At 37.8% G+C, this 12,118-nt stretch overlaps 1 protein-coding gene across 1 annotated transcript in view; it reads left to right on the top strand.

The window, feature by feature from the left end:
* CATSPERB (cation channel sperm associated auxiliary subunit beta) overlaps positions 1-12,118 on the top strand; it is a 134,499-nt gene that overhangs the window by 59,861 nt on the left and 62,520 nt on the right. Inside the window, 4 exon segments of the mRNA XM_060401528.1 lie at positions 811-877; positions 1,135-1,181; positions 3,503-3,667; positions 10,176-10,328. Of these exon segments, the coding sequence (XP_060257511.1) occupies positions 811-877; positions 1,135-1,181; positions 3,503-3,667; positions 10,176-10,328 (432 nt within the window).

Below are 12,118 nucleotides of genomic sequence, written 5' to 3'. Positions count from 1 at the left end.
TGTTTATTGCAGGCAGGCAACATATTTTTATAGATACCTATAACAGAACCATCTCAAATTCTTGCATATAACTCATATCCAACATGTATAATCTTACCTTCTTGGAAGTTTCTTTCTTATGACCAGTTTTTCAAAACCTGTATTTTTTTCTTATTGCTTTGTGCGGCTGTCAGGCTTCTGGGAAGACTCCTTAAATCTATCTGCAGCTGAAGGAGAATAAACAATAAGTATATGGCCTGTTTTAACTGTAATGAAAGATCAACAGCTCCTGGGAGCCTCAGATAGACAATTCATAGAGAGAAGGCAATGGCACCCCACTCCAGTACTCTTGCCTGGAAAATCCCATGGATGGAGGGGCCTGGTAGGCTGCAGACCATGGTATCGAGAAGAATCGGACATGACTGAGCGACTTCACTTTCACTTTTCACTCTCATTCATTGGAGAAGGAAATGGCAACCCACTCCAGTGTTCTTGCCTGGAGAATCCCAGGGACGGTGGAGCCTGGTGGGCTGCCATCTATGGGGTCACGCAGAGTTGGACACGACTGAAGCAACTTAGCAGCAGCAGCAGCAGCATCTTCATTAACATATGCTAATCAAGCAAAATTTTTTATTCCTTTTTCGTGTGCTGTTCAAAAAGCATATTCTTGTTTACTGCCCTCTATGACCTTTTATTTGTTGGCATACAGTTTTTCTCTTTTTATTTGCCTCACATTCCTGAACTATCTAACTTTTAAATTTTCTGATGTTTTTCTATCTTACATCTTAAGTCTATGTATTGCCTAAATGATACTTTTGTTTATTTATGTAGGTTGACTACATCAAAGGAAAACTGTGGTATAATGAAAGGTGTTTTGCTAACAGAGAACACTTTGAAGGTAAATTTTAATAAACTTTTCTCAAAGTAGATAGCACATATAGATTAGATAAAATGAAATAAAAATAGAATTAAACATAAAGATAGATTTGTTTTGTATAAGTTAAGAGCCTAAAACTGGGGGAAAAATTGATTTAAATATAAGGCAAAATAGGCGTGCCCTGTTATAAATGCAAGAAAATTGTATTTGAGTATATTTAATGATACATTTAAAAATATAGATGCTACTTATAATTTCTGTACCTTTATATTTTATAGTTGATTATGTTACTATCACCTTTGACAGAAACAGGACCCTAAGTGAGGTATGATATTCAATATTTTAAAAAGTAAGAAATTTTGCTGTGCATCATTTCATAGGTTGTTATTAATGTAAAGAATGGCAATTCTACAGACTGAAAAGCTTAACAATCACTCTTTGTTCCGAGTGGTGGCTCTACTTGGGTTTAATGGTAATTATCTAACTGGAGAAGAAAATGGCAACCGACCCCATTCCAGTATTCTTGCCTGGAGAATCCCATGGATGGAGGAGCCTGGTAGGCTACAGTCCATGGGGTCACTAAGAGTCACACATGACTGAGAGACTTCACTTTCACTTTTCACTTTTCTGCATTGGAGAAGGAAATGGCAACCCACTCCAGTATTCTTGCGTGGAGAATCCCAGGGACAGAGGAGCCTGATGCACTGCCGTCTATGGGGTGGCACAGGGTCAGACACGACTGAAGCAACTTAGCAGCAGCAGCAATTATCTAACAATTCATGCCAGAAAGGGATGTTTGGCCATGTTTTCTGGACTCGCATCCCCAAGAAGATAACAACACAATGGTTCATTGGTTTATCTGCCTATAGGAGCTAATGAGGACTTTTTTCTTTTTAATTTTTATTTTTACTTTATTTTACTTTACAATACTGTATTGGTTTTGCCATACATTGACTTGAATCCACCACGGGTGTACATGCGTTGCCAAACATGAAGCAACTGACAAACAACTAATCTCAAAAATATAAAAGCAACTTATGCAGCTCAATTCCAGAAAAATAAACGACCCAATCAAAAAATGGGCCAAAGAACTAAATCGACATTTCTCCAAAGAAGACATACGGATGGCTAACAAACACATGTTAGCCTCCCACCTCCCTCCCCATAACATCTCTCTGGGTCATCCCCATGCACCAGCCCCAAGCATGCTGTATCCTGCGTCGGACATAGACTGGCGATTCGTTTCTTACATGATAGTATACATGTTTCAATGCCATTCTCCCAAATCATCCCACCCTCTCCCTCTCCCTCTGAGTCCAAAACTCCATTATACACATCTGTGTCTTTTTTGCTGTCTTGCATACAGGGTCATCATTGCCATCTTTCTAAATTCCATATATATGTGTTAGTATACTGTATTGGTGTTTTTCTTTCTGGCTTACTTCACTCTGTATAATCGGCTCCAGTTTCATCCATCTCATCAGAACTGATTCAAATGTATTCTTTTTCATGGCTGAGTAATACTCCATTGTGTATATGTACCACAGCTTTCTTATCCATTCATCTGCTGATGGACATCTAGGTTGCTTCCATGTCCTGGCTATATAAACAGTGCTGCGATGAATATTGGGGTACATGTGTCTCTTTCAATTCTGGTTTCCTCGGTGTGTATGCCCAGCAGTGGGATTGCTGGGTCATAAGGCAGTTCTATTTGCAATTTTTAAAGGAATCTCCACACTGTTCTCCATAGTGACTGTACTAGTTTGCATTCCCACCAACAGTGTAGGAGGGTTCCCTTTTCTCCACACCCTCTCCAGCATTTATTGCTTGCAGATTTTTGGATCGCAGACATTTTGACTGGTGTGAAGTGGTACCTCATTGTGGTTTTGATTTGCATTTCTCTAATAATGAGTGATGTTGAGCATCTTTTCATGTGTTTGTTAGCCATCCGTATGTCTTCTTTGGAGAAATGTCGATTTAGTTCTTTGGCCCATTTTTTGATTGGGTCGTTTATTTTTCTGGAATTGAGCTGCATAAGTTGCTTGTATATTTTTGAGATTAGTTGTTTGTCAGTTGCTTCGTTTGCTATTATTTTCTCCCATTCAGAAGGCTGTCTTTTCACCTTGCTTATATTTTCCTTTGTTGTGCAGAAGCTTTTAATTTTAATTAGATCCCATTTGTTCATTTTTGCTTTTATTTCCAGAATTCTGGGAGGTGGATCATAGAGGATCCTGCTGTGATTTATGTCGGAGAGTGTTTTGCCTATGTTCTCCTCTAGGAGTTTTATAGTTTCTGGTCTTACATTTAGATCTTTAATCCATTTTGAGTTTATTTTTGTGTGCAGTATTAGAAAGTGATCTAGTTTCATTCTTTTACAAGTGGTTGACAAAGACAGAAATATAGATCAATGGAACAAAATAGAAAACCCAGAGATAAATCCATACACATATGGACACCTTATCTTTGACAAAGGAGGCAAGAATATACAATGGAATAAAGACAATCTCTTTAACAAGTGGTGCTGGGAAAACTGGTCAACCACTTGTAAAAGAATGAAACTAGATCACTTTCTAACACCGCACACAAAAATAATGAGGACTTTAAGAGTTCAACAATGGCATTAACTTTTCCTTTCTCTTTTTGTAGGCAAACTCTTGTTTTTACAGTAAAGAACCATTTCTTGAATGGTTGCCTTGCTTACCCCCTGTTTCAAAAGGAACCAAAACTATTCTTTCAACTGTGATAACATTTCTTGTTGACCAAGAGCAAAGTTCTGCCGTCTACCTCTTCCATAACCAGGTAGGCCTTAAAGCCCAGAGGGGATTGCTCTTGACACCACAATAATGAAAATGTACCTGACCAAAGCTTATTCCAAGTTCTTGTTTTCTTTGGCAGTATAAGTTGATTAAAAATTGGCTGCAGTGAAATTATTTATGATAATTAATATAGTTTGATACCTTATGGGCATCCCTCATAGCTAGGTTGGTAAAGAATCCACCTGCAATGCGGGAGACCCCGGTTTGATTCCTGGGTTGGGAAGATCCGCTGGAGAAGGGATAGGCTACCTACTCCAATATTCTTAGACTTCCCTTGTGGCTCAGCTGGTAAAGAATCCACCTGGAATGCAGGAGACCTGGGTTCAGCCCTTGGGTTGGAAAAATCCCCTGGAGAAGGGAAAGGTTACTTACTCTAGTATTCTGGCCTAGAGAATTCCATGGACGTCCATGGGGTCACAAAGTGTTGGACACAACTGAGTGACTTTCACTTTCACTTGATACCTTATAGATGTCTTGTCTCTGATTATCATTCAGTTTGATGAAGACACAAAATTCAATGCTGTTTGTATAATGATTTTGCTTTGCTTATTCTTCAGGATAGTATAAGCTGTATTTGCTCTGTATATATTTAAGTTTCCATAAAATGGTTAGTTTAAATGAACAAAAAGTGGAACAAGCCCTACCCGGATGATTTTAGGGGATAAAAATTTTTCCTCTACCCTCTAATTAGGGCCCTGCAAATTAAACTGATAAAAGACAGATTAACAAGAGAAAAGAAAATAACTATTTATGCATACAATGCACACACAATCACAGAAAATTAATCAAACTGATCACATGGACCACAACCTTGTCTAACTCAGTGAAACTATGAGCCATGCCGTGTAGGGCCACCCAAGACGGATGAGTCATGGTGGACAGTTCTGACAAAATGTGGTCCACTGGAGAAGGGAATGACAAACCACTTCAGCATTCTTTCCTTGAGAACCCCATGAACAGTATGAAAAGGCAAAAGGGTATGACACTGAAAGATGAACTTCCCAGGTCAGTAGGTGCCCAATATGCTACTGGAAAAGAGTAGAGAAATAACTCCAGGTAGAATGAAGAAACAAAGCCAAAGTGAAAACAATGCCCAGTTGTACATGAAACTGGTGATGGAAGTAAAGTCCAATGCTGAAGAACTATACAAAAAAAATCTTCTGACTCAGATAACCACGATGGTGTGATCACTCACCTAGAGGCAGCCATCCTGGAATGCAAGGTCAAGTGGGCCTTAGGAAGCATCTCTATGAACAAAGCTAGTGGAGGTGATGGAGTTCCTGTTGAGCTATTTCAAATCCTAAAAGATGATGCTGTGAAAGTGCTGCACCCAATATGCCAGCAAATTTGGAAAACTCAGCAGTGGCCACAGGGCTGGAAAAGGTCGGTTTTTATTCCAATCCCAAAGAAAGGCAATGCCAAAGATTTTTCAAACTACCACACAGTTGCGCTCATCTCGCACACTAGCAAAATAATCCTCAAAATTCTCCAAGCCAGGCTTCAACAGTATGTGAACTGTGAAATTCCAGATGTTCAAGGTGGATTTAGAAAAGGCAGAGGAACCAGAGATCAAATCAGCAACATCCGTTGGGTCATCAAAACAGCAAGAGAGTTCCAGAAAAACATCTACTTCTACTTTATTGACTACGCCAAAGCCTTTGACTGTGTGGATCACAACCATCTGTAGAAAATTCTTCAACAGGTGGGTCTACCAGATCACCTTACCTGCCTCCTGAGAAATCTGTATGCAGGTCAAGAAGCAACATTGGAACTGGACATGGAAAAACAAACTGGTTCCAAATTGGGAAAGAGTACGTCAAGGCTGTATCTTGTCACTCTGCTTATTTAACTTATATGCAGAGTACATCATGTGAAATGCTGGGCTGGCTGAAGGACAAGTTGGAATCAGGATTGCTGGGAGAAATATCAATAACCTCAGATACGGAGATGACACCACCCTTATGGCAGAAAACAAAGAAGAACTAAAGAGTCTCTTGATGAAAGTAAAAGAGGACAGTGAAAAAGTTGGCTTAAAACTCAGCTTTCAGTTCTAATGAGGTGGATGAAACTGGAGCCTATTTAGAGTGAAGTAAGCCAGAAAGAAAATGAGGCAGTACAGTATACTAACACATATATATGGAATTCAGAAAGATGGTAATGATAATTCTATATGTGAGACAGCAAAGAGACACAGATGTAAAGAATTGTCTTTTGGACTCTGTGGGAGAAGGCAAGGGTGGGATGATTTGGGAGAATGGCATTGAAACATGTATATTATCATATGTGAAATGAATCGCCAGTCCAGGTTTGATGCAGGTTTGAGACAGGGTGCTCGGGGCTGGTGCACTGGGATGACCCAGAGGGATGGGATGGGGAGGGAGGTGAGAGGGGGGTTCAGGATGGGGAACACATGTACACCCATGGCGGATTCATGTCAATGTATGGCAAAACCACTACAATGTTGTAAAATAATTAACCTCCAATTCAATAAATTTATATTAAAAAACTCAACTTTCAAAAAATGAAGATCGTGGCATCCAGTCCCATCACTTTATGGCAAATAAATGGGGAAACAATGGAAATAGTGACAGACTTTATTTTGGGGGGCTCCAAAATCACTGCAGATGATGACTGCAGCCATGAAATTAAAAGACACTTGCTCCTTGGAAGAAAAGCTATGACCAACTTAGCATATTAAAAAGCAGAGACATTTCTTTGCTGACAGAAGTTCATCTAATCAAAGCTATGGTTTTTCCAGTAATCATGTATTGGATGTGAGAGTTGGACTATAAAGAAATCTGAGTGCCGAAGAATCAATGTTTTTGTTTTTGTTTTTGTTTTTGTTTTTGTTTTAAGGACATTAAAGTATCTTTTTTATTTATTTATTTATTCTTTTTTTTAATTTTAAAATCTTTAATTCTTACAGGCGTTCCCAAACATGAACCCCCCTCCCACCTCCCTCCCCATAACATCTCTGTGGGTCATCACCATGCACCAGCCCCAAGCATGCTGTATCCTGCGTCGGACATAGACTGGCGATTCAATTCTTACATGAAGGTATACATGTTAGAATGCCATTCTCCCAAATCATCCCACCCTCTCCCTCTCCCTCTGAGTCCAAAAGTCCGTTATACACATCTGTGTCTTTTTTGCTGTCTTGCATACAGGGTCGTCATTGCCATCTTTCTAAATTCCATATATATGTGTTAGTATACTGTATTGGTGTTTTTCTTTCTGGCTTACTTCACTCTGTATAATCGGCTCCAGTTTCATCCATCTCATCAGAACTGATTCAAATGTATTCTTTTTCATGGCTGAGTAATACTCCATTGTGTATATGTACCACAGCTTTCTTATCCATTCATCTGCTGATGGACATCTAGGTTGCTTCCATGTCCTGGCTATATAAACAGTGCTGCGATGAATATTGGGGTACATGTGTCTCTTTCAATTCTGGTTTCCTCGGTGTGTATGCCCAGCAGTGGGATTGCTGGGTCATAAGGCAGTTCTATTTGCAATTTTTAAAGGAATCTCCACACTGTTCTCCATAGTGACTGTACTAGTTTGCATTCCCACCAACAGTGTAGGAGGGTTCCCTTTTCTCCACACCCTCTCCAGCATTTATTGCTTGCAGATTTTTGGATCGCAGACATTTTGACTGGTGTGAAGTGGTACCTCATTGTGGTTTTGATTTGCATTTCTCTAATAATGAGTGATGTTGAGCATCTTTTCATGTGTTTGTTAGCCATCCGTATGTCTTCTTTGGAGAAATGTCGATTTAGTTCTTTGGCCCATTTTTTGATTGGGTCGTTTATTTTTCTGGAATTGAGCTGCATAAGTTGCTTGTATATTTTTGAGATTAGTTGTTTGTCAGTTGCTTCATTTGCTATTATTTTCTCCCATTCAGAAGGCTGTCTTTTCACCTTGCTTATATTTTCCTTTGTTGTGCAGAAGCTTTTAATTTTAATTAGATCCCATTTGTTCATTTTTGCTTTTATTTCCAGAATTCTGGGAGGTGGATCATAGAGGATCCTGCTGTGATTTATGTCGGAGAGTGTTTTGCCTATGTTCTCCTCTAGGAGTTTTATAGTTTCTGGTCTTACATTTAGATCTTTAATCCATTTTGAGTTTATTTTTGTGTGCAGTATTAGAAAGTGATATAGTTTCATTCTTTTACAAGTGGTTGACCAGTTTTCCCAGAACCACTTGTTAAAGAGATTGTCTTTACTCCATTGTATATTCTTGCCTCCTTTGTCAAAGATAAGGTGTCCATATGTGTGTGGATTTATCTCTGGGCTTTCTATTTTGTTTCACTGATCTATATGTCTGTCTTTGTGCCAGTACCATACTGTTTTGATGACTGTGGCTTTGTAGGCTTTATCCCAGGGATGCAAGGATTCTCCAATATCCGCAAATCAATCAATGTAATTCACCACATTAACAAATTGAAAAATAAAAACCATATGATTATCTCAATAGATGCAGAGAAGGCCTTTGACAAAATTCTACATCCATTTATGATAAAAAAAACTCTCCAGAAAGCAGGAATAGAAGGAACATACCTCAACATAATAAAAGCTATATATGACAAGCCCACAGCAAACATTATCCTCAATGGTGAAAAATTGAAAGCATTTCCCCTAAAGTCAGGAACAAGACAAGGATGTCCACTTTCACCGCTACTATTCAACATAGTTCTGGAAGTTTTGGCCACAGCAATCAGAGCAGAAATAGAAATAAAAGGAATCCAAATTGGAAAAGAAGAAGTAAAACTCTCACTGTTTGCAGATGACATGATCCTCTACATGGAAAACCCTAAAGACTCCACCAGAAAATTACTAGAGCTCATCAATGAATATAGTAAAGTTGCAGGATATAAAATCAACACACAGAAATCCCTTGCATTCCTATATACTAATAATGAGAAAGTAGAAAAGGAAATTAAGGAAACAATTCCATTCACCATTGCAACGAAAAGAATAAAATACTTAGGAATATATCTACCTAAAGAAACTAAAGACCTATATATAGAAAACTATAAAACACTGATGAAAGAAATCAAAGAGGACACTAATAGATGGAGAAATATACCATGTTCATGGATCAGAAGAATCAATATAGTGAAAATGAATATACTACCCAAAGCAATTTACAAATTCAATGCAATCCCTATCAAGCTACCAGCCATATTTTTCACAGAACTAGAACAAATAATTTCAAGATTTGTATGGAAATACAAAATACCTCGAATTGCCAAAGCAATCTTGAGAAATAAGAATGGAACTGGAGGAATCAATGTTTTTGAACTGTGGTGTTGGAGAAGACTCTTGAGGGTCCCTTGGACTGCAAGGAGATCCAACCAGTTAATCCTAAAGGATATCAAGACTGGAAGGACTGATGCTGAAGCTGAAACTCTAATACTTTGGCCACCTGATGCAAAGAACTGACTCCTTGGAAAAAACCCTGATGCTGGGAAAGATTGGAGGCAAGAGGAGAAAGGGACAATAGAGGATGAAATGGTTGGATGGCATCACCAACTTGATGGACATGAGTTTGAGCAAGCTCCAGGATTTGGTGATGGACAGGGAAGCCTGGCATGCTGCAGTCCATGGGGTTGCAAAGAGTTGGACACAACTGACTGTGAACTGAAGGCACACACATGTGGGTATGAGTCAATGATGAATAACTCAAAAGGTAGTTAAATTTTGGAGGCTACATACCATCTTAATAGTTTAAGAAATTGAGTGAGAAGGATACTTAAAAGAAAACAAGTGAAAAGATAATGGGTTTACAGGAGAACAAACAGGAGTTAAGAAAGTCCATGATAATATTTGTTTGAATAAGTTTGAGTGATTTTTCTGTCTCTTGTGGGCCTTAAAGCTCACCTGAAGAAGGGATCTGGGGTAGGTTTTGTTTGCATGCTGCCTTCTGGGAGTAGATATGCTCTGAAGAGGAATTAATGGCAGCCTTATATCCCAGATATTGCTGCTTTTAGTCAGATGAGGGAAGAAATTTTTTGCATCTTTTGAATCTAAAATATCAGCATAAAATAAACTTTATACCAAAGTGTCATGCCTTGGGGTACATATTCTGATCCCCATCAGAATCATGATCTGACAGAACTGTAGTGTGGCCTAGGTGTTCACATTTTAAAAAGTAGCTTGACATTATAGTTCTAGTGAATGGGCATTGGAGCCTGTCAAGTTCAGTACTGAATGATTCTACAATAAATCCCCCCTTGACATTTATTATAAAACCTTGGACAAATTATTTAATCCTCTTTACTTCATGTTCAATATCTGCAAGATGGACCTATACAGTAGGGGGAGGCAAAGTAAAGAGATACCAATAGCTGATAATCCTTTCAATTCTATGCTGTTAAAGGTTGTATCCCTATCTTAATCAAAATCCAAGTAACAAGAAACTCTTAAAATTGTAACATAGACGTAGTACTGTTGGTGGAAAGAAATCTTACCATTTGCTCCTTCTTTATCTATTTCTAGAAAAATACCATTGTCTCTGTGAGGATCCTAAAACACAACAAACCAGACTTAATACAAAAATTTCCACCTTTCTCTTTTCCTTCATCATTCTCTTCTCCTGTTGGAATGATATTCCACCCACGAAGCCATTTTCTGTATGCTTACGGTAATCAGGTATGTATAGATTAAACTTTACACTCTAGTATAGATGTAAATTCTTCACTTACTCTGCTGAATGGTTATACGTTAATAATGGAGTTGCTCTGATGGTCAGAGAGGTGGAAAGCCTAATGAGGAGAGAATGAGAAGAAAGGAATTAGTGACAGTGAATACAAACAAACCTTTTGCAAAGTTTTGCTGAAAAGTAGAACAGGGAAATGTGACAGTATTTGAAAAAGGAAAGGTCAAAAGAAGAGGGTTTTTTAAGATAAAAAGAATTATGATTGTGCTTCTGGGAATTACTTGGTAGAGAGGGGAAAATTAATGATGCAGGAAAGAGAACAAACTACTGGAGAGACATTTCTGAAGAGGTGAGAGGAGATAATCTATATGAACTAGTGAAGAGATTGATCTTAGCAGACAGTAGTAAGTGGAGGGAGGAAGGGTTTTGGGGTTCAAAAGCAGTTAGGTGGGGAGCTAAGGTAATGGAGGATGTGTGAATGTATCTTCTATTTTCTCACACAAAAAAAATCAAAATTATTTATGAGTGATGATGGAGGAGAAATGTAGAGGGGAGGGGATTTGAGGAAAGAGACAACAAAATTAAATGGTTGCCTAGGAGGATGGGCAACCTAATTTTACACCTTAAGGAACTAAAAAAAGGAGAGCCACAAACTGAAAGCTAACAAATGGAAGGATATAATAAAGAATAGAGGAAAGATAAATGTAATAGGGAATAGAAAAAAGCAGTTAAATTAAGACCTGGTTTGTTGACAAAACTTAACTAGATAAACTAAGAAAATGAAGATTCATCTAAAAATTAAAAGAGGGGATGTTAAAACTGATGCCACAGAAACAAGGAGGATATGAGAATATTATGAATTGTGTGCTAACAACCTGGATAACCTAGAACAAATGGGTAAATTCCCAGAAACACACAACCTACTAATTCTTAAATCATGAAGAAATAAATCTGAGCAGACCAATAACTAGTTAGGAAATTGAATCAGTAGTCAAACCTCCTAATAAAGAAAAGTCCAAGGGTATATGGCTTCATTGGTGAATTGGTCCAAGTGTTTAAAGAAGAATTAACACTAAACCTCTTCAAACTCTTGCCAAAGGGAAGAAAAAAATGAAGAGGAACGAAGATTTCCAAGGTCATTCTTTAAGACCACCATTAACCTGATATCAAAGTCAGATAAGAATACTACAAGGAAACTATAAATCAAATCCCTAGACAATACTGATACAAAAATTCTCAACAAAATACTAGGAAACTGAATTCAGCAATGGAATTAAAAAGATTATACATACTACGACCAAGTGGGATTTGTTTCTGTAACACAGAGATGGTTCAACATATGAAAATTGAACAATGTAATACACCACATTAACAGAATGAAGGGGGAAAATAATCACAACATCATCTCAGTTGATACAAAAAAGCATTTGATAAAATTCACATACTTTCATGATAAAAACATGTAGTAGACTAGAAATAGAAGAAAACTACCTAAACATGATAAAAACCATATACAAGAAACACACAATGAATATTATGCTCAACAGTGAAAGACTTACAGCTTTTCCTCTGAGGTAAGGAATAAGGCAAGGAAGCACACTCTCACTACTTCTGTTCAATATAGTACTGGAAGTTCTGACCAGAGTTATTAGATAAGAAAAAGAAATTTTATAGAATCTGCATATAAAAGGAAGAAGCAAAATTATCTGTGTTCATAGGTGATATGATCTTATGTGTAGAAAACTCTGAAGATACTACAAAAAACAAACAAACAAAAAAGCTT

Source organism: Ovis aries, chromosome 18 (genome assembly GCF_016772045.2).
Source record: "Ovis aries strain OAR_USU_Benz2616 breed Rambouillet chromosome 18, ARS-UI_Ramb_v3.0, whole genome shotgun sequence".
NCBI classification, from domain to species: Eukaryota; Metazoa; Chordata; class Mammalia; order Artiodactyla; family Bovidae; genus Ovis; species Ovis aries.
The sequence above is the reverse complement of the archived record's forward strand: the minus strand, read 5'-3'. Positions and strand labels throughout refer to the sequence as shown.